Here is a 21,053-nt window from a genome sequence, read left to right on the forward strand (position 1 = left end):
TATATTTTATCTTACCTTTTACATCTTCCTCTTCTATGGTAGTGCTAGAGTCTGTGCTTTCCTTAACCTGTGATCCATCCCCCTTTTTGGTGATGATGGAACGACCTGAGGGCAGAGAACCAAGTCGTAACTCCATAGGGGATGTTTGGCCGGGTGGCCAAAGTCAGCTTTACTGCTCCTCCTTCTTAATCAAAATTCTTAATCAAAATGCTACTTTTTTTCTATTCAGTATTGCAAATTTGGTTTACTTACCAAGCCAAATAACAATGACCACAAATCAGATCTTGATCTATATAAAAGTTTTTCTCCTCTTCTATGCAACCCCTAAATTAGAACCTTTTACTATAACTTGTGCAGCTATCCCTTTTTCACACACAACATTCTCTATAAAAAAATAAATTTGCAACTAATATGATGAAGAAAGAGATTTCACACTGAACTTTTCATGTGCATGAATACCAAGAAAATGTATTTCTCTATTTTGGTATATATCTAACATTTGTGTTATGGATGATACATACTGAAATCCTCTGAGCAAATACAAAATCTATTAGGCCAAATCGTAAACAATGGATAAGTAAAAGGTTTCCTAGGATTTGTAAGGAAGAATAGAATGACATTTAAAACTCATATTCACGTACTCAGTGATTAAAAAGATCACACCACATGTGAGCAGAGGATAATAGCATAAATTAACCACAACTCAAAACCTCTATTGATGTATATAAAAAAGTAAACATTGATTTGTTGATCACAAAAGTTATATACGTACGTATATATGTGTATATATATATATATATATATATATATATATATATATATATATATATATATATATATATATATATATATATATATATATATATATATATATATATATATATATATATATATATATATTTAGGAAGCAAAGAAACATTTCATTTCCCTAAAGATGTAATACACAAAAGTGCTCAGGTTTTCTTGTCTTTCTTTGCTTCATGAGTGGTGATCAGCAAATGGTGATTCAGTGAATAAACTGCACATATATATATATATATATATATATATATATATATATATATATATATATATAAATATATCTATATATATATATATATATATATATATATATATATATATATATATATATGTAGATTTTGTAGATGAAAAATATTTCAATTATACTTATATTGATGGTTAAAACCACAAAAGCATTTAAAGGAATAATAAACTTTATAAATTAGGTCTTCCAGTTGGCAAAGTGGCAGCTTCAAGAGAGTATCACATCAGTCCTATTCACTACTTTAAAACTTGTTCTCTAATTTGAGCATCTTTACAAATGACTCACACAAGCTTAGGCTGGAATCTCTTGGAAATGCCACTACTTGAGATTAATTAAATGCAGAGGCATGCAACATAAAACAAATGATCATGCAATGAGAAGTTTAATAATCAATAGTTAGTGTCTGTTTAGCAAGTAATGACTGGCTGTGGGGCTTTAGGTAGGATATCTAGAATCTTATTAAGGTTTAATTACAGTGATCACTTTCTGTATAGATATATTTACATCAACTAATTCACTGCCAAATCCCTAACCAAGACTTATGATCTCTTATCTCTCATGATTATATGAACACTCGGCATTGAAAATTAGATGATTGCCAGATGATGCAATCTTTCAAAAATTAAACAGTTTATTTAAGATAAACTCCACTGTTATCCAGCGTATATGTTTGCTACATACTATTTTCATAATTCACTACATCCATATGTTCCCCCTGACATTTATAAGACTTACCTATATTTGAATTTGAATAATTCTGGTTAGCACACATATTAAAAATGAATATAATACTGTATGTAATTCATGAATTAACTATTTGACAATGAAATACTTAAGCCTCATGATGAAATATGATCTAATGTTGCTCTGGATATAATTATAATAATTGTTATAAAATAAATGATCAAAGTATTCTTCCATATTCAAATGCCTATTCTGGAGTACTGTTTCCACATTGTGGTAATATTCATTCTGTGGGATGCCATGAACTACAGTTTTGTTGTACAAAAGAGAGCTCTCAAAGGACCCATGATTGTTACTATATGTTATAGTTCAACATGGTTTCAGTGAAAATCATTGCCTGACATATCTTAAATAATGTTTAAAACACAATTCCAAAGTTGAGACTTTAGACTATCATCCCAATGCTCAAAACCTGCTTATTGCTCCTGGTTATCATGACCCTTTTCAATTCTTCTTCCCCATCTTTCATCCTTATTCACAAGCAGTTTTATCTTCATTCAGCCACTGAATCCCAAATAAAGCTTTTGACAGCAACAACAAGTTTGAAGATATCATTTCTATAATATTCTTATATTCTTCTGAATAATGTATATTTTGCTGAAAGTAAGCATCTGGGGGCATCTTGGGGAGAGTTTATTTGCAGCCATCTCGATAACGTAGTTGTCAGACTTGTGTCCCTGGCTGGGATTAATAATTCCTACATGTAAGCCATACCTACAATGTTGTGCATGATAGTTCAGCACACACCACAGATGTTTCTTAGCATATCATTATCCCCCCCTCTCACCTATAACCTTTACTGCTTGCATTAATCAAGTATTTTGCTGTCAGTAGAGCCCCTATCAAAGACTCCTTTATGCTGGGTCCATACCAAACTTGTTTTTCATAGCACCACCATCTTACCTTTCATGCACTAATGTTCCCCTCGCAAGTAACTCTGCTTCTCCTACAAATTATGGCTCCTAAATGTCTAACTCTTCCACAATTTGAAGACCTATGCCATTTCACTGCCTAAGTGTATTCCTTCCCTTTATATCATCACAGCTTTAATTTTCTCTACACTGAATTTATGCATCCATTATGATGCCTCTACAAAATTTCTGAGAAGCATGTGCACTCATCTAATTTTAATAAAGGAATTGCCTCATTTGCATATACATATATAGATACAAATTTTATAAAACTGTTCTCTACCATCTCTACATACTTCAGACTACTTAAATGTCATGACATATGACAATATGGCTTTGAAAATCAGTGGAGTTTACAGAAACGAAAGAATCAGGAATAAGGCAGTGCAGGAATATTATTCTGGTGTGGATGTGAACAAAGGAGCATGTGCTGCAGCAGTAGAAGCATACTCAAAGAAAAGGGAGGCAAAGGGTAGTGAAAAGAAGTTAAAGCAGTGAGGCTGGCAGAGAAAGAAAATAGAGAAGACCTAAAAGTTGGTAGGATATTATGGAAAAACCGATCAATGAAAATGGCATATTGAGCACTGGAATGATATAGGTATTTAGGGTACAACCTGTGCAACATGGTTGAACCTATTTCAATCGAAAGCCACTGTATGATTTAAACTTTTAACAGATGGTAGAACATCCGTGACTGTCAACAGTACTTTAAAGACTGTGGCTGCAGTGTGGTAGGCTTTGGAGGGTGATGTTTTGTCTTTTGACTTAACGTGTGATCATTTAGTCTTTATATTCCTAGCAGTTATTTCTGACACCCACGCCACCTACATATGAAACAGTTTTATTAAATGGTGACGACACTGATGATGATGATGGTACTGGTAGCAAAATGTAACATTTATCATGATTATGCTAGTAAAAATTATTCACTTTTGCAATATATATCTAATATATGACACATCAGTGTTACTCTAGCACAAAAACGTGTATTAAAGAGACATGAAGAAAACTGTGAATTATAATATAGCTGTTGAGCTTTTCAATTCACAATACTAATATCATTTATGTATGAATTTTTATTTCAGATTGACTATAATATGCATATGCCAACAAGCAGAATTTTAAAATGCATGGAAATGAAGGAGATTTTTATACCCACTGAAACAGTAACAAACCATGCAGCATAAGAATCACCTTCACTCTCCTAAACAAAATTATCATTAGTTATAATTATTAATATTATTATTGTTGTTATTATCATTATTGTTAAAATCAATAACTTCTGGCAAACCAACAGAAATCAAGAATGCAAACAACAAGCACAAGATTGCAAATCATGTATATAAAATTTATGAAGGTACTGAAAATAAAAGAGCTATCAAAGTAAAACGATACCACACAGAAGCACTGCAGCACCGGAACGGGCTTACCACTTTCTAGGAGAGAGGACATCATAGTGCCATGGGATTTACCACAAGACGGGAGAAGAAGAAGACAGAGTGGTATTAGGAACATATGCCATCACGGGTGTGCAACTTATGCCCTATATATTAGGTGTTATAGGCTTGTAAAATGAGGGAGGGTTGGGTATTTTAAGCCCCAGCAAAGGCAGACCTTTTTTCTGCAAAACTATGCAAATGCACACACTGCGATACTGATACATGTTAGGCAATCTGCCAAAATTACACAGTGACTTTATTAGTTTTTTTTTTCTGAAGAACCATAAAATTACAGAGAGTCAGCTGACATCACATTTAGAGAAATAAAGCCAACCTTGGAAATGTTCTTATAAATGTCACTCTATAATGATGGCACTATACCTAGTATGAATGTGCATGGGGAGACTGAAGGGGAGGACAACTGAGGTGTCTGTCAGTCTATAGGCAATTACAACTGGCCTGTGAGGAGGTAATTTTAAAGGTCTACCTGCTGAGTGGTAAAGACTGGTGAAAATAATGACACAATACTTGATACATTTTGAAGAATAACATCAAAGGGGGCATGTTATGTAGATTTTTAAAATTCTAAGCCAACAAAATGATCTGTGTACAGGAAATATGCATTATATAACATCAAAGAGGAATTAGTGAAATTTACAAACTGAATTGTTTGTGAACTTTTAGGAGGACCACTGATGAACTGAGTTAATTAACAATTGACATATACCTTTCCTGCATTTAAGCTTGAGATTTTAAGACACGTAAATACTGGAAAAATTGTTTTTCTTACAAATAATTATTAAATAATTAAGAAAACATGTTAGTTATTCCTATTAAGATATAATTAGTTGGAAAAGAGAATAATTACCAGGTGCTCAAGAAGTGAAGGAAGGAAGGGAAACTTCAGTTCTTAAGTTGCATCATCACTACGAGGTCAACAACTAACTACTACAACTCTGTGGACTTGAGAGGTGCCCTACACAGCTTAATTATACAGCATTTTAAGAATTCAAGCAAGGCTGGATATTTATTCTGAATGGAAACTCTTGAGCATCATTCTGAGGCCAATTCCACTAATGAATGCAATTGCCTGACTACTCTAAAGCACACTCCACTTCTCAAGCCACATAGGATCCTCAACACTATACTTGACAGGAGGTGTACTTTCCAGTGCAAAATGTTATGAAACAAATTATATGCTGGCCTCTTTTAAAAAGAAATTAGGGCTCAGCACTAATTAAATTCATGATGTGAGGAAATTTAAAATTAAAAAGCTGTATTGAAGAGGTATTAAAGTCTTATTCAGTGGCAAGAGAGTGGTTGTACCTCTCATGCAGTGACTGCCTCATACAGCTAAAGGTGACTGCTTACTGCAGCCATGTGGGTGTGACCACAGCTGTAGCTGATGGGAGTGTAACATGATGTACGAGTACAGCTCATGGCTTCCCTCTCCATGGCAGATTTCAAGTAAACTGACATGAACTACAAAAGAGAGGTAAACCTGAACTAACAAGCAAATCAAGTTACAGCCATGCATTTCTGAGCAGTTTTACTGTAATTTGGCATCAAAAGTGAGCCAAATGCCCAAGACAGAGCTACTGGAAGAAAGTTGCAGAGGTACGCCTCTCCTTGACTTGCACTAGCTGAAGGGTGGTGAGCTACTTCATGTTGGGGGGGGGGGAGAGAGAGAGAGAGAGAGAGAGAGAGAGAGAGAGAGAGAGAGAGAGAGAGAGAGAGAGAGAGAGAGAGAGAGAGAGAGAGAGAGAGAGAGAGAGAGAGAGAGAGAGAGAGAGAGAGAGAGAGAATTGTTCCTGATCTGGTTGCAATTTTAATGATGAACTAGTTAAATTTGGGGAAAACAATTATGTATATCCTATGATAAAAAAAATTCAAATGAGAGTGACTTCAGTGTGTGTGTGTGTGTGTGTGTGTGTGTGTGTGTGTGTGTGTGTGTATTTTACCTAGCTGAGATATACGGGAAGCAAGCTACACTTGTTGGGTTCCATCTCCAAATTCAAAAGTATTTTGGCTTGAACAATCTCCTTTTCAAGGTCATTCCAGGTGTCAATGCATCTATGAGGAAAGCCATGCTTCTTGATATCTCTCAGGTGTGTGTGTGTGTGTGTGTGTGTGTGTGTGTGTGTGTGTGTGTGTGTGTGTGTGTGTGTGTGTGTGTGTGTGTGTGTGTGTGACTGAGTGAGTAAGTGCACACGCACACACACACACATACACACACTATCGTTCAATAATCAATTTCAGGAATGTTATCATGGTTTAATCTGACATTATCTAAAGATGTTTCTGAATTTGTTCTCTTTTTCTTTGTTAGGGAAGACAACACTAACCTGTGATGCACTAATCTGTTTATCTAAATGATGAGTACTGTTAATAATTCTGTCATTCACAAATTGTTAAGAAAATGATGAATTAGAAAGAAAAAATATGTAATAAGTAAAAGCAAAGTATGTGATTCTTACTGTTGAACAAACCATCCATTCAGGACCTAGTGATTAAAACTGAACTATAGATATAAAAAAAGTTGAAGTAAACTTTTCTGCAGAGTGAATTCTCACCTTGTCAGTAGCAAAACACAAGAAATCAGCAACACTCTAGATTGAGTGTAACATACAACACCAACGATACTGGCAATGACTTGCTCTGAGGCTGTCTTATCATAATTAGGTATAAATTTCCACAAGTCTTACAATGTTAACTTTTAAATTGCATATTACTATTTTCACACGCTGTTGCATAATGGTGGTATGGGTGGGCAACTTTTTAAGACATTATTCTGAACTCCTTTTGAGACAATGCAACCACTGCAGATTACCTGGACAGAAAATTGCTTCATAGGCCATCTCATACTTTTATGAAATCCTGCCTCAGTGAGTATCAGCTCATGTTGCATAAGTCTATGTATCTATCTATCTACCTATCTATAAATCTCTCTCTCTCTCTCTCTCTCTCTCTCTCTCTCTCTCTCTCTCTCTCTCTCTCTCTTACAGCAAAGGAGACAGCTCAAGGGCAAGTGTAAAAAAAAAAAAAAAAAAAAACAAAAAAAAAAAAAAACTACTTGCCACTCCCACAACAGACAAAAGTAAAGAGTGGCCAAAAGAGAGGTCAATTTTGGGGGGAGAGGTGTCTTGATACATTCTTCTTGAAATGGGTCAAGTCATAGGAATGAGGAAATACAGACGAAGGAAGGCTGTTCCAGAGTTTACCAGTGTAAGGGATGAAAGAGTGAAGATGCTGGTTAACTCTTGCATAAGGGGTTTGGACAGTATAGGGATGAGCTAGAGTAGAAAGTCGAGTGCAGCGGGGCCACGGGAGGGGGGGAGGCATGCAGTTAGCAAGTTCAGAAGAGCAGTCAGCATGAAAATATAGATAGAAGATAGAAGAGAGGCAACATGGTGGCAGGATTTAAGAGGAAAAAGACTGTCGTATGAGGAGGGGAGTTGATGAGACGAAGAGCCTTTGACTCTACTCTGTCCAGGAGAGCTGTGTGAGTGGAGCCCCCTCACACATGTGATGCATACTCCATATGAGGGCAGACCAGGCCCCTGTATATGGACACCATCTGTGCAGGGGAGAAGAACTGCATGGCGGAGACGATATAGAACGCCCAACCTTGAGGAAGCTGATTTAGTGAGAGAGGAGATATGGAGTTTCCAGTTGAGATTTTGAGTTAAGGATAGACCGAGGATGTTTAGTGTAGGAGAAGGTGACAGCTGAGTGTTGTCGAAGAATAGGGGATAGGTGTTTGGAAGATTGTGTCGAGTTGATAGGTGGAGAAATTGGAGAAATTGAGTTTCTGAGGCACTGAAGGGCACCAGGTTCTTCTTGCCCCAATTGGAAATGATAGTAAGGTCTGAGGTTAAGCATTCTGCAGCCTCCAGCCTGGAATCATATAGTTCCTGTTGGGTTGGCCTTCTATCAAAAGAAGTTGAATAATGCAGAGTAGAGTCATCGGCATAGGAATGGATAGGACAGTTCATTTTGGAAAGATCATCAATGAACAACAGAAAGAGAGTGGGAGATAGGACAGAGCCCTGTGGGACACCACTGTTGATAGGTTTAGGGGAAGAACAGTGACCGTCTACTACAGCACTGATAGATCGGTCAGAGAGGAAACTGAAGATAAATGAACAGATAGAAGGATAGAAACTGTAGGAGGGTAGTTTGGAAAGCAAAGATTTGTGCCAGACCCTATCAAAGGCTTTTGATATGTCTAGAGCAACAGCAAAAGTTTCACCGAAACGGCTAAGGGAGGATGACCAAGAGTCAGTAAGGAAAGCAAGAAGATCACAAGTAGAATGCCCCTTGCGGAACCCATACTGGCGATCAGAAAGAAGGTCAGAAGCGGATAAATGCTTAAGAAACTTTCGGTTAAGGAGTGATTCAAAAGCTTTAGATAGGCAAGAAAGTAAAGCTATGGGACGGTAGTTTGAGGGATTGGAACGGTCACCCTTCTTAGGCACAGGCTGTATGAAGGCGTACATCCAGCAGGAAGGAAAGGTAGTTACAGTTTTAGAGAGAGAGAGAGAGAGAGAGAGAGAGAGAGAGAGAGAGAGAGAGAGAGAGAGAGAGAGAGAGAGAGAGAGAGAGAGAGAGAGAGAGAGAGAGAGAGAGAGAGAGAGAGAGAGAGAGAGAGAGAGAGAGAGAGAGAGAGAGAGAGAGAGAGAGAGAGAGAATTATCTGGAAAAAGCTATACATATTACTTGAACTTAAACTTGCTATACAAAATCATTCACTGCAGTAACTTTTATTTTTAAGTATGAGCTAAACTGAGCTGATACAACATTTAATAGTTTGTCAAACCACCATTGATATGCAACAACAGAAAATAATAAATACTCAATACATCAGATAACACTATTTAAGAGGCTGTGTGCTGTCCTCCTTTGTCATCAAATACAGATAGCATATTCCAAAATGGTGAAATCCAAAATTAAAATGCTATATGAAGAAAGTCATATGGATATATATTTGAGAGGAAAGAATAGGTTATTGTAAGTTATTGCTTGATGTAAAACTATTTCACTGAAGGATATGACAATCATTTGACTGACAAAGAGGAGGACACTGCCAAACCCTTGAAAAGACAATGACAATTATGGCTGCTTGCCAAAACGCATGATTCCAGTTGATCAAATGCAGAGTCCCTGGCAGCTTTGCAATGACTTGTGAGTTACTTCCAAAAACTGAGCCTCTCATTGTCCCTTCAGATCTAACTGTACACCAGTGACATGAGCTTTGTTCAGGCCTGGACCTACCTCTTGAAGGAGTCTCAAATAGGAGTCAAACATTACTTTTAACTCCTGGAACTAAAATCAATGAATGTGTAATTTACTGCATTATTTTTTTTCCTCACTGTAATACAAAAAGTTAAATCTTATAAAAACAAGAAGTTGTAATAAACAATGTGCTACTGTGATGTTTGCTGTGCATTATTCTTCTTTCCTGTACTGTTTTTCCATTTTATGTTCTTTAATGAAAGCAGTGAGCTGGAATCCTCTGGTGGTGCAGGTTTCTATATTAAAAAAAAAAAAAAAAAAAAAAAAAAAGGTCAGCCAGCCACAACACCTGGTACATCTGGATGGGGAAAGCCAAATTATCCATTGTCATAATTCCCCAAAATTGTGAGACACTTCATGGAAAATGTTGTGTAACTCAGTACAATACAAACTTTATTACAAGAAAAATGTGGACTATCACCAACAACAAAATGAGTAAAAAAGAAAGTTAATAAATGCACATGTACTTCATAGATATCTTCAAGAACGAAGTCCTCTCCTATCAGTACTCCACTAAGAGACTGCTGGTCCAGGCCTGGCTGCTGATAACACTGATACACATACACACATACAACACAAGGCTCGGGGCACCATGGACACTCCTTCCTCAGCTGCAGTGATACCCTCAGGTTGTGGCCCTTAAATAGACCTCCAGACTGGCTTAGCACTCTTCACGAGAGCTGGGGTCTTGTTATTTTAAGGGGCAATTTTTTCACTTGTGAGCTCATAACATCAGCGCTATGCAGTGATACACCATCATGGTAAAATTTTGGAGGTTAATGCCTTTGATTTTTTACCTCATACTGACAGTTTTCCTAAATAAACAATCACTGGTCGATGCACCTAACCACTTAGTATAAATAATTTGAATACATTCTTTGGCTGAAGTTCTCTGTAATTCCTTATTAGTCAAATACTATAGAAAGGGTTGCACTTCCAAGAATATGACATATGAATAAATATGTAATGAATAGTATTGTCAACAGCAACAGAGAGAGAGAGAGAGAGAGAGAGAGAGAGAGAGAGAGAGAGAGAGAGAGAGAGAGAGAGAGAGAGAGAGAGAGAGAGAGAGAGAGAGAAAGTGTGTGTGTATGTGTGTGTGTGTGTGTGTGTGTGTGTGTGCTGAGAGAACTGTCACCTGGCCTCTCAGAAAAATAGTGTGTCCATGTTACTACATCACTATCCTCCACCATGAAAGACTGCACACAAAACAATACTAGGAATTACATGACATAAATTTTGTGAAAAGACAATTATACCAATTAAACAAATGCTAAAAACAAATGCTAATATATATATATATATATATATATATATATATATATATATATATATATATATATATATATATATATATATATATATATATATATATATATATATATATATATATATATATATATATATATATATATATATATATATATATATATATATATATATATATATATATATATATATATATATATATATATATATATATATATATATATATATATATATATATATATATATATATATATATATATATATATATATATATATATATATATATATATATATATATATATATATATATATATATATATATATATATATATATATATATATATATATATATATATATATATATATATATATATATATATATATATATATATATATATATATATTGGACCCTTGATTTAACAAGATTCTACTTAAGAATCTACATTTAGCACATGGCCTGAATTTGGGAAGCCTTTTCATTTTAACATAATTTATCTTCTACATTGAATGAATCAAATTATGGGTGGCATGATAAAAATAACATTTAGTCCTGCAGTGAGGCAAGTCAGTCAAACAAAAAATTGAAAAAAAGCATTGAAAATATAAAATAACCACAATTTAACACATTGAGTAACACCATTAAGGGTGCGGTGGGCGAGAGACCGAGTCCCTCTGAGCCCCTTTAGGCTGAGTGCAAGAGCAAGGAAGTGGCTGATTAGCTGCGTCAGCTTCTCATGGGTGAGTCCCTCATGGCCCCTCATTGGCTGAGGGCAAGAACAGTGCAATGTGTGTGTGTGTGTGTGTGTGTGTGTGTGTGTGTGTGTGTGTGTGTGTGCATATTCTTACCTAATTGTATTTTTACAGGATTGAGTCATGCTTGTAGTGTCTCATTTTCAAACTATCTTATCATATTTTTTTTTAAACTGAATATTCTGGCACAGAAGACTTTGTTTGGAAATGTATTCCAATGACTTATTGTTGTCTGGAAAGATGAAATGCCTCACATCTCCCTTTAATTTTTTTCTCATATAACTATTTCCTGGGCCCCTTGAAGATGAATGTTGTATAGGTAACTCTAGCTTCTGAAATTTTTCTTTATAGCTGAAATCACTTAGACATTACATTTACCTCAAAGCTTCTCTTTCTACCTTCTCAGTCTTCTCAACAAGTATTTTTATGCGTAGGTTCCATTTCACTGGTGCATATCAGAGTGTTGGTTTAAGAAAAGGCTACCCTCATATTTGCCAGCAGGTTATACAAGTTCCTCACTTTTTCATTTATGTTCTTCTGGTTATGCTCTGTTGTTAATAATTACTCTTAAATCTTTCTCCTTGCCAAATACCACCAAACTTTTGTTTTCTAGTTTTCAGTCCAATTTGTCTCTGAATCTCAATTGCTTGGATTTTTCTTTGAATGAATTTCAGGTTTTGGACTGGACAACCTCATGGTCCAGTTCATTGTCCTGGTCGTTTCACGGTTCAATGCATCTGTGCAGAATATTGAATTTTTTAAAATCCTATTGTCTTCTTCAATTTTATCTTTTTTAGTTTCTTTCAATGTGCCCTCCTTGATCCCATTCTTGTCCAAAATCAAAAAATTTCCTTGGAAATAATTTTAAGACTAAAATAATTTAGGAAGTTATTTGGGTACCTATCTCATGCTAAGTTGAGGGTCTACTGTGTGTGTGTGTGTGTGTGTGTGTGTGTGTGTGTGTGTGTGTATATATATATATATATATATATATATATATATATATATATATATATATATATATATATATATATATATATATATATATATATATATATATATATATATATATATATATATATATATATATATATATATATATATATATATATATCTATCTATATATGTGTGTGTGTGTGTGTGTGTGTGTGTGTGTGTGATGTGATATTTAGAATATACAGTAAGGGGAGTTATGCTGATTTTTAATATGCTGTTTAAACATTTAAACACTGATATTATACATATCTCTAGATGTGAACATACGAAGTCTGTTGAGAACACAAACTTGAAATTACAACCCATAGAGATGTTTTAAACTACACACTCTTATCTACACAACAACACCAAGTAAATCAAAAACTATTACTACACACTTAATGATGGAAAAATCAAGATAATGTGGCTACTGGTTTGGTTTAACAGGATTTAATTAAAATCTTGTGATGATGTATAAATATGCATCAATAATAAAAAATATTATATTTTTTGGAAATTTGTAGACAGTCATAATATTAACAGGTCTAAATGAATTAAATAAGGAATTACTAATCAGAAAAAATTGACAGCTGCAAACTTTTGCAGTTATATCTCTCAAAATTTTGTATAAAAATGTATGTATGATGTGCATTAATCATATATATATATATATATATATATATATATATATATATATATATATATATATATATATATATATATATATATATATATATATATATATATATATATATATATATATATATATATATATATATATATATATATATATATATATATATATATATATGATTATCTTCTTCCCCATTTGATGGGGGGATTAATAAAAAAAGTTAGCTGAAGAAGCAAGTTACTTCCAACTTGTTAACAAATTTTGAGGTGAAGACATGAGACGCAGCAGACCTGAAGAAACAATACTTCTTTAATGAGCTTGTTAATATTTTTAGTATGAACAAATATAATTGTTGGGATAATTTTATGCCAGCATATTTTTTATTATATAAACTGATTTAAATAGTGTGTATTTTAACTTCTAAATTCATGTGTGTATATTTATTAAGATTATTTATGGAAAGTCTTATATGCTGTATTTTATCACAGCAGTGCCTGGACACCACCTCACAACAGTGCTGCTGGTCTCTGCCATGTCTTTTCTTTCTTTGATTTCCAGCACTTAAATTTTACTTCAGGTTTATTAAATTATGTGATTGAATTATGGCTTATTAATTTATAAGGCCATGAATGAAATGACCAGAAGCCAGGGGGTCAAATACACCAATAATTCATAATACAGTGGTAGTAGTAGTATCACAAAGCTCATGACCCACAGGAGTGCAAAATTCTGACACAAGTAGTGCTCAGACCAGAGCCCCACAAGCCCCTTCAACCAGTCTGGGTGTAAATGGCAAAACATTTTGTGTGCGTGCACAGCAACAGTACATTCGAGATAACAGTCCTTAATGAAATAATCAGTATATTGGGTCCTTATGACACTCATTATGCCAGCTGCTAGAGCAATTCTGCATTTTTACTGTAATGTCAGAATATAATGAGACCCATGACTGGAAGATGGGAGTTGAAGGCAATCAATTTAGGAGTAAGGGTGGGGGTAGGAGGGTGTCACTGCTGCCTAGAGGGTTCGCCCACTTACCCGGTGCTTCGTACTTACTGGAGAAGTTGCGAGTTGCCAGCATTGTCGTCAGGATCGCACCCTGCAACACATGGCAACCAACGGTAAGGGTTTGGACAGGAAGATAAGGACAGGGAGGAGGAGGAGGAGGAGGAGGAGGAGGAGGAGGAGGCAGAGGTGGAGGAGAAGGACAAGGAGGAGGAGGACGAGGAGGATGAGGATCAGAAAAATGAGAAGGAAGAAGAGGAGGAGGAGGAAGAGGAAAAGGAGAATGAGAAAGAGGAGGAGGAGGAGGAGGAGAAAAATTATTGAGAGGGTGTTAAAAAATTGAAGGGTACATGAGGATGAAAAATTAAGTGTTTGTTATTGCCAGGTCATGAGAGAATATGAGTGTTGTCAAGGAAAGTGGAAGGCAGAAAAGAGCAAAGCTGGTTACGAAGGAAAGGATGCAGTAGGATAAGCTGGAAGGAGGGTAGGAAAGGATTCAGGATGAGGAACTGTTGGCTGACATCAGGTACCCAAGATCGCCGCAGAGGAAATCAGTAGAACAAAAATTAAGCATCACACATGTTAAAATAGTAGTAGAAGTAGTAGTAGTGGTAGTAGTAGTAGTAGTAAAAGCAGTAATACAGTAGTAGCAGTAGCAGCAGCAGTACCAGTGGTAATAATAGTAGTAGTAGTAGTAGTAGTAGTAGTAGTAGTAGTAATAGTAGTAGTAGTAGTTAATAGTAAAGATTAAAGACAAACCGTGGTCTGTAAACCAAAATCAGACATTCGTCAAGCTGGAATATTAATCCTGTATATCTTCCAATGCAAACCCTGGACAACTGCACTATGCGATATGCAGGTTTAATATTCAGCTCACTCCATTTGTTTCCATCCTGGAGAAGTGAAACAAGGCTATAAAAAAGCGCAGATCCAGCAGCAGCCTGAAAATCCAGTGTTGAGAGACCGTGAAGATGGGAATGATGAAATGTCGAGGAACCAAGTTAAGAGGAGAAAACTGTAGTGATGTTAATAAAAGGTACAAATTTGAGGAAAATCAGATACGAGCATTCCCACAGACTTACTAGAAAAGTTGCACGCAGTCGCAAGCATTGTCGTCAGGATGGCGCCCTGTAAGGAGCCACACCACATCATAAACCACAGGGTCAAGGCCAAAGAAAGCAAAGAAAAAATACAGGGGAAAGTTTGAACAGAGAGACAATAGAAAGGAAAGAGTAAGACAGAGAGCGATCCAACCAGTGTACCAGCAAATGGCAAACTGGTGAGAGAGGGACGCTGCGGCTTGCGTAGTGTACCTGTTGCCTGCAAACCCTGAGTTAAGTCATCCTCATGTAACTAAAATACATTCCTGTACTTTTCTCTATAAACATAAATAAGCTACAATTTTCTGTAAAACATTAAATGGACTCAGTGCAAATCAAGCTCTTTGACATTTTTGTGTTAGGTGTACATGGCATCAGTTGTAGTGAAGTATGTGTGCATGTGCATGTGTGTGAAATTCACCACGGCCTGATCACAAGTTGGACTCGCTTTCGCCAACAGGTACCCTCATGACGTGAGCAAGTGCTCATTATTGTCGATCTCTGGGTACTGCCAGGACTTCCCACACCACACATCCCATCCCTCTTGCTCAAGGGGGGACAGTAACCACTCCTAGTCTATGGAAAGAATCTGGCCTGAGCGGGGCTCGTACCGCCGCCTGTTTGGCCGTGAAGCCTTGCAGCGCGGGGCTCTAACTGATTGAGCTATCGGAGCGGTCTATGATTTAGTGGTTTGGTTTTATCTCCACTTTTATAAATTGATACAATATTTGCTCTCTTCCATTCTAAGGGCAATTTTTCTGTATTTATAGAGCATGTTATTATGCCATAAAGTGGCTCCAATAATTCATTTCTACACGCTTTTAGCACTTGTCCTGAGATTCCATCCGGTCCCCATAGCTTTCCTTCTATCTAAGGTTTTCATCAGCTGTATCAGTTCTCCTTTACCAACCTTTACGTGATTTAGTTTCACTTCATTGCAATTTTCGAGACCCCAGTCAAAGTCGGTTTCTTCTGTAAGCACATTATGAAAATTTTTATTTAATATTTCTGCAATTTCTACGTCCTTTTCGTAGAATACATTTTTTTTCCTTTAACCTTTCCACTCCTTCATTTCTTTTTAACTTCCTGTTTACAATTATATAAAACATTTTTGGTTCTCCTTTACATTTAAAAACTATTCTTCTTTCAAATTTAGCTTCCTTCTCTCTCCTTATTTTCACATAATCATTTCTTACTTTTTTTGTATTTACCCCTGTTGTTCTTATTTGGTCTTTTCTTTAAATTCCTCCATGCCTTATTTCTATTTCTTCTTGCTGTCTCACAACTCCATCCAAACCATGTTTTCTCTCCTTTAGTTTTTACTGTGTAGAATGGAACGTATATCTCTATTCCTCTGTTGTAAATATTCATAAAAGTGTCATATTTTTCTTGAATATTAGTACTCCTCTTCATATCAGTCCAGTCCACCCCACCGAAGAAAGTCTTGAGTCCAATGTAATCTGCCTTAGCGTAGTTTTTCCTTTTTTCCTCATAAGCCTCTTCTCGATATTCACATCCTTCCAGAGTTTTCATCTCCGATAGTTCATGGTTACTCTTTCCTTAGGGGCACTTATGACTGACTCCTTCATCCAACTCCACATTTTTTGTAAAAATTAGGTCAAGTCTTGATGGTTCGTCAGCCCGTCTCAACCTTGTTTCTCCTTGCACCCACTGCGTCATCAGGTTATCCGTTACCAGCTTCAATAGTTTACTTCCCCAAGTATTTTCACCACCCTCCGTTACTATATCTCCCCATTTCACTTCTTTGCAATTGAAGTCTCCTGTTAATATTACCTTTTTATTATTTTTTATTTCATCTGTCAGTGCCCGTTTTGTATCTCCCAGCATAGCGTTATATCTTACTTTATTCCAACTTTTGGTTTTAGGGAGGACATATGCTGTTATTATGGTATTCTTCTCTCCACCTTTTACCAGCCTTTTACACAGCCATCACCTCTGCACTGTCATTTCTATATCTCACTTTAGTCACTTTCAAGTTTTGTTTCATCATTATCATCACTCCTCCCTTTCCTTCTTTCCTATCTTTTCTCCAAATGTTGTACTTGCTCTTTCCCTCCAGCACAAATTCCAGTTCTTTTACAAGCTTTGTTTCAAATATACATATAATATCTAGATCACTCTCCCTTAAATAATCAGTTAGTTCAATTTTCTTTGATATAAGACCATCTATGTTTGAGTACGCAATCTTTGAACCTTTCTTCCCTTCTCCCTTTTTTTCTCCTCTCTCTATCAACACTGTTATTCCCTCCCCTCGCCTCCTATCCACCACTTCTTCAGTTTTTCATTCTTCATTCTCCAAAAAAATTTCTTCTTTTCTTCTGATCTTTCATCATTTCTCTTTTTTGCTTCATTTATCATTTCCTTTACTTTCATTCTTTCATCCTCCGACATATTTTTCCTCACATATATTTACTTATATTCTTCAGAGTCGTTTAGTTTCCATGATCTATTTAGTATAGTTTCTGTTGCCATTTGGGACCTTAGCTTTATCCCTAGTGGTCTATTACTTTCTTCCTCATATCTTTCTAATCTATTTATTTCATCTAATTCTTCCTCTAACTTTTCCTCCTCTTCAGTATTCATATTTCTCAATATAGGTACTTTTCACCTTACTCATCTCGTAACTCTCTCTCTGAGTCTTCACTGTTTTTTTTCTTCCTTGACACCAAACACTATGACACACTTTTTCTTTTCTGCCATGTCCCTCACAATTGTTTCCCTATTTTTTTAGTACATTCACAACTTCTTTTTCTATGTCTTGCCTCTGTTCCTGTTGCTGTTGCTCTAGAATTTCCCTAAAGCTCATTTTTTCCTTGTCTTTTTCACTTCTCCACTCCTTCAATTCATCATTGACCACATCCTAAATCTTTTCCTCTACCTTTACACCCACATTCTGCTGATCATTTCCTATCTTCTTTGTTACCTCTCTTTTTATAATTTCTTCCATCTGTGTGTGTGTGTGTGTGTGTGTGTGTGTGTGTGTGTGTGTGTGTGTGTGTGTGAACTGTTGCAATTTAAAGTTGATGTCAATTCAGCAATATTAAACCTTCATCATTCACTTCTATGCATAAAGAAATCAAACATTCTCACTAGTACATTGCAAAGAACACAAAATCATCTGAATATTTTAAATAATGAAATGTTTAGTGTAGCCACTTGAGCAAATAAAAAAAATGTTGTTGCTTGAAAATCATGGACAAGAAAATTAATTTAATTATAGTGCGAACTGTATAAAAGCAATATTCAATTTACAGCTTTTAAAACCATGACAATTATAAATCATAAAATTTTCAATTATCTGACATTTTTATATAAACCTATAAGTACTATTTATGCAACCCATACCATGACATCAGTCTCTGAACATACTTGGCAACTGGCCTATGCATTCGATGCTCATAACCTTGGTGAAACCTGTCCTTACTGAAATAAATACCCTAATACCCTTAAAGGGTGAAACAGAGTCTGATCTAGCTCCTACTATAATGAATTTCTTGTGCATATCTCAATTATAATATAATAATGGGTAAGGAAATTTGAATTTCTCAAAAAGTGTCTTCTATAAAATTGGCTGAATATATATATACATAAATATATAAGCTACACATTAGGTTCTTTAGTATCCAAGTAAGAGATGAAATTTTCCATTCAACTTACCTTCAGTTTTCTTCTGGCATTGAACTTTCTTAGGCAGTCAACAGTCTCTTGCCTGTGAACAACGCTGGCCACACGCTCGCGTTGCTGTGGGAGAGGCACATCATCAAAACATATAATAAAATGGGTAGACAAACAGTCTTCCAGATTTAAATATTTTATCATACATCATAAGCACTACGAACAGGGTATTACCCAACAAGAAACAGTATGTATTGTCTGGCAGTTACATACACAAAGTTTTCTTATCTAGGCATGAAATGCAAAACACATTTCCAAGTTTGAATGGCACTTAATTCATCTGAGGAGTCTTAATAACATATAAAGAAAGAAACAATACAAGTTATAGAAGAATTGTGGTTATGAACAAGTTACAATTAAAGTTTCTTTTAAAGAAAAGCGTGTTGAACAGTTGACATACGCAGATCCATGGGTGCTTGAGTGCCTCAGCTGCCGTGATACGCTTGGCAGGATTGACAGTCAACATGGAATTGATGAGGTTTTTTGCTTCTGGAGTTACTGTGTCCCATTCTGGAGAGGGATACTGCAGGAAGGGGAGGGAGGAGCAGTTTAGAGCTGAGAAAGGAAAATTTGTTATTTCCAAAATCTATGGTGTAGCTTGATATAAATTAAAGATATTTAATCACAAACTGGACATGAGAAAAATGAGACAACTGAACTTAACATTGTTATTGTACCTGTGGATCCATTTAAATAATGTGAAAACTGTTTAATACAGTAAAAGCTCAGTTATCCGGATCTGCCTTATCTGCAACTCGGCACTACAGTAATACCCCCTCCATCGCAGGGGTTACGTTCCAGACCCACCCGCGATGGGTGAAAATCCACGAAATAGAAATACTCTAGTTAAATACACCCTAGGCATGTTTTTTATAACTTTTACAGTACTTCTAAAAGCATTTTAAGGTCTTTAAACACACTTTTATAACAATAGAAACACACCGTACACTATAGGGAGACACGCAGAACTGAGACAGAACAAGGCGAACAGCTTCTCTCCCTGAGAGATGCAAAGCAGCGAGAAGCTTCTAGAACACAACAGCAAATCAGCGGCCGAGAAAACAATACTGATGCTCTGATTGGCTGAATCGGTATGTACGGCCATTCTATCGTGACGCGCGAGATTTAAACTCATAAACAATGCTGCGGAATTGTGCAAAATGACAAAAATATATGCGATATCAATATTAATAGCTCTTACAGAAAAAAACGCGAAATACCGGGACCGTCAAAACTGAACCACGATATCACGGGGGTTTACTGTATTTGAACGGGGACTTAAATCTGCAGACCTGTCACCTTATCTTTATAAAGTGCCACCAAGTCAGGGAAATCATTCGCATTAAGGCCAAGATGAGCAAAACTATCACAATATCTGCACAACTTACCATTAAATGGAAAATCCCATGTGCAAAACTATCACAAAATCAGCATGATATATTGGTTGTGTGAGGGATTATGCAATAAAGTATCTGGGAAATACAGCGGGCAGTTCAGGGTGGGCAAAGGGCCAGTGACTGTCCACAGCTCCAGGCCTCTTTACACTGGATCAACGGCTGTTGCATGCTGCCTTCCCTACGTTCACTCTTGCCTTACTCTCTGGCACACTGACTCAGGATGCAGCAAGGCATGAGCAAGACAACCATGTGCCTCAGTGTGTCTGCATCCAGACCCAAGAGGAACTGGAGGAAGAGGATGACCCCTTCGCTATTAAAAATTCCTTCCACTTCATCTGGATTTCATTTATCTACAAAGGCCTTGGACTGATTAATGTGGATAACTGAGAGTTTACTGAATATGAAAATAAAAATCTGCATATCAAATGAAGAAAAATTACCTTCACATGAAGAAAATGCTGATGTTAAACACCATTAGGTTGTGAGTACCTATGGATTCATTACTTTTAATTGAAAAGAGGAAATATATAAAGGAACAACTCTGTGTATAGCATGTAAATCATTCATTGATTATTTCTTAAATACAGGGAATAGTGTGCTACTACCAGTTGAAGGCAATCTTGTCTTGGGTTAACTTACATCATATGCACCAGCCTTGATTTGGGCATATAGCCTGTGCTGGTCTTCATCCCAAAATGGAGGGTAACCTACTAGGAGAATGTAAAGAATCACTCCTGCAGAAAAAAATGGAAAAAAATATTAATTCTAACTCAATGGAGTATCACCATATTCAC

The 21,053-nt window shown here is 35.9% G+C and overlaps 1 protein-coding gene across 1 annotated transcript in view; it reads right to left on the bottom strand.

Annotated features, from left to right (window-relative positions):
- Positions 1-21,053, bottom strand: part of LOC127004703 (calcium/calmodulin-dependent protein kinase type II alpha chain-like) — a gene marked incomplete at its 5' end in the record, with an annotated part of 123,379 nt that overhangs the window by 41,430 nt on the left and 60,896 nt on the right. The window contains 5 exons of the mRNA XM_050872793.1: positions 16-105; positions 15,149-15,194; positions 18,845-18,928; positions 19,263-19,385; positions 20,899-20,993. Of these exons, the coding sequence (XP_050728750.1) occupies positions 16-105; positions 15,149-15,194; positions 18,845-18,928; positions 19,263-19,385; positions 20,899-20,993 (438 nt within the window). The remainder of the gene's footprint in view (positions 1-15; positions 106-15,148; positions 15,195-18,844; positions 18,929-19,262; positions 19,386-20,898; positions 20,994-21,053) is intronic.

Source organism: Eriocheir sinensis, chromosome 28, assembly GCF_024679095.1.
Source record: "Eriocheir sinensis breed Jianghai 21 chromosome 28, ASM2467909v1, whole genome shotgun sequence".
Taxonomy (NCBI): domain Eukaryota; kingdom Metazoa; phylum Arthropoda; class Malacostraca; order Decapoda; family Varunidae; genus Eriocheir; species Eriocheir sinensis.